The 2,164-nt window shown below is 63.9% G+C and overlaps 1 protein-coding gene across 1 annotated transcript; it reads right to left on the bottom strand.

The window, feature by feature from the left end:
* Window positions 1-171: 171 nt before the first annotated feature.
* Window positions 172-1,820, bottom strand: LOC117797953 (fumarylacetoacetase-like). The gene is made up of 3 exons (XM_034650384.1): window positions 1,673-1,820; window positions 1,131-1,180; window positions 172-343 (listed from the first exon to the last, which is right to left on the bottom strand). The coding sequence occupies exons 1-3, from the start codon at window positions 1,774-1,776 to the stop codon at window positions 249-251; spliced, it is 249 nt and encodes an 82-aa protein (XP_034506275.1). The 5' UTR covers window positions 1,777-1,820; the 3' UTR covers window positions 172-248.
* Between the last annotated feature and the right edge of the window lie 344 nt (window positions 1,821-2,164).

Below are 2,164 nucleotides of genomic sequence, written 5' to 3'. Positions count from 1 at the left end.
ATACAAAATACAGGTTACCAGGAACATAAGAGGAAGAGTAAGGGTGATATTGGGGGGAAATGCCGGTTGGGATGGACACGAAGGCTTATGCACAGTGTGATTCCCTCTCCACGAAGCTTCTAGAAGACTAGAGAGACAGATGGATCGTGGTGGCCTGGTGTGGGCGCAGGGACGGACAGCAAACAGGCTGAGGGGCTGGTGTTTCAGGACCAGCCGGGAGGCCGGGCTGCACCAGTCCTCACACGGCCTCACACTCTCCAGACCGTGTCCTCACAGCCCTGTGCGCCAGGCCCCAGAGAAGCTGTCCGAAGCAGGGACACAGGGGTGGCAGAAGGAGAGAGCCCTTGGAAGGAAGCAGTGGCTGGGGGGGGCGGGCGGGGGCGGATGCTTACACACGTGCAGCGTGACCTGAGCTCTGTGCTCTGCACACTTAAGCTGCTTTAACCCTCAAACCCTAGGACGGGGTAAGTCCTGACCGGGGCACCAGTCCTTTGAAAGGCCATTCTCCACCAGGAAGGCCTCCAGAGGCNACGGGGTAAGTCCTGACCGGGGCACCAGTCCTTTGAAAGGCCATTCTCCACCAGGAAGGCCTCCAGAGGCTGTGCTAGGACAAAGGCCGCAAAAGCAAAAGGGGCAGACACAGCACAAGGCCTGCCAGGGCCCCGCAGCCCCGGGCTCTGGAAGCCTCTGAGCTCACAGGTGCGCCAGCGGCCTGGGGCTGGGAGAAGAGGGTGCAGAGGCCTCCTCTGCGTCAGCTAAGGGAGTCTGCACAGTGGCAACTTGCCAACTGGAACGTCCATCAGACTCCTGGCTGACGGCTCACACTGGGGCTCTCCGGGGCCCTCTTTCCTCAAACCCCTGACTCGGACTCACGGATGAGCTGGGAGCACTCCCTCCCGCCTCACGGACAGAGCCATTTGCTGGGAAGGGAGCCGATGGCCAACCGCAAATCCCAGCAGCCAGCAGCCACCCAGGGAGGGCTCCGGCTTTCAGACTGGCCTGGGTCCATGACGGGCGGGGGTAGAGCCCAGAGAGCCGCCCCGCTCCCAAGCCCACCCGGTAGCAGGCGCCCCCACCCCACCAGCCAGTGTCTTGGCCCCTGAGCCGCCCCAGGACGGGGCCCAACGTACCTATGGTGGCCGGTAGGTGCATCACAGCAGAATCCTGGGCAGTGAACGCACTGCAACACAGAACCAGGGGTTTCAAGGTCAAGCACCAAGTGGGGTCCCTGCTCTGGCCGCCCACTGTAGGCTCAGCCCAAACCAGCCCTGGAATCCTGCTCACAGTCTCCGGTGAGCACCCCCAGGCTGGCCTGGGACCAAGACTGGGCTGCAGCAGGCCACCCTGGGGAGGGCATGTGCCCACAAGAGCCCCGATGCCTCCTCTCTGCTCCGATTTTCCTCTCTAGAAAACGGGCCAAATTACTCCTTCTCTGGAAACCAGACACAGACGTGGAAGGTGCTGATGAGGAAGGGAGTGGGCAGTGGCCGGACCTGGCCGGACCCTGCAGTCCAAATACACGGGTCCTCCCAGTCGGCCCAGAGCCCTGCCACCAATACACAGCGGAGGCAGGGGCTGGAGGAGGTGGAGGGAGACGAGCCGTGGCTCAGAATGGCCCCGGTCACCACACTGTCCCCTTCTCCCCACCCGCCCACGTCCGCATGCCCCTCACCGTCTCCGAAGCTCCGTGTCGTCTCGCAGCCTGGCGTGGCTGGCGGACAGCAAGTTCTGCAAGAATGCTCGCGCCTCCTTCCAGGCGGCCTGGCCCAGGCCCATGAAGCTGTTGAGAGTGGGCTACACGGGGCAGAGGGGGCAGACCGCACATGGGAGAGGCCCTCGCACCGCCAGGACTTTCTCTCCGCCCCTGGAGCTGGGGAAAGCGTCCCCCCCACCCCCTCGCCCCGGGTCTGCACACGATCGGCAAAGCCTGGGAGCCACTATCGGGGGTGCTGCCGGGGACACGGGGCCTGGTGTGCCGCTGAACGGGGCTGCGTTCCCGCCACGGAGACACTCCCTGCGTCTGCGGGGGCTCGGTCCCACGCACCCCTCCAGCTATGCTGTCAGGGGGTTCTTAGCCATGTTGGTGGGACAGCAGCAGCACTGTGGTCTGAGGGCTCCGATCCTTCTAGCCACAGGGGAGAATCGTGGCTCATTTCAGAGGAGA

This window comes from Ailuropoda melanoleuca, unplaced genomic scaffold (genome assembly GCF_002007445.2).
Source record: "Ailuropoda melanoleuca isolate Jingjing unplaced genomic scaffold, ASM200744v2 unplaced-scaffold20005, whole genome shotgun sequence".
Lineage (NCBI taxonomy): Eukaryota > Metazoa > Chordata > Mammalia > Carnivora > Ursidae > Ailuropoda > Ailuropoda melanoleuca.
This window is presented reverse-complemented; position numbering and strand designations above follow the sequence as displayed.

Bases quoted from the DNA above. Each gene is read 5' to 3' on its own strand.
- LOC117797953 (XM_034650384.1), bottom strand. From the start codon at position 1,776: ATGGGCCTGGGCCAGGCCGCCTGGAAGGAGGCGCGAGCATTCTTGCAG. The intron at 1,181-1,672 runs GTGAGGGGCATG...TCTGTGTTGCAG, and splicing joins GACACGGAGCTTCGGAGACG to TGCGTTCACTGCCCAGGATT. The intron at 344-1,130 runs GTACGTTGGGCC...CTTCCTTCCAAG, and splicing joins GCACCTACCGGCCACCATAG to GGCTCTCTCCTTCTGCCACC.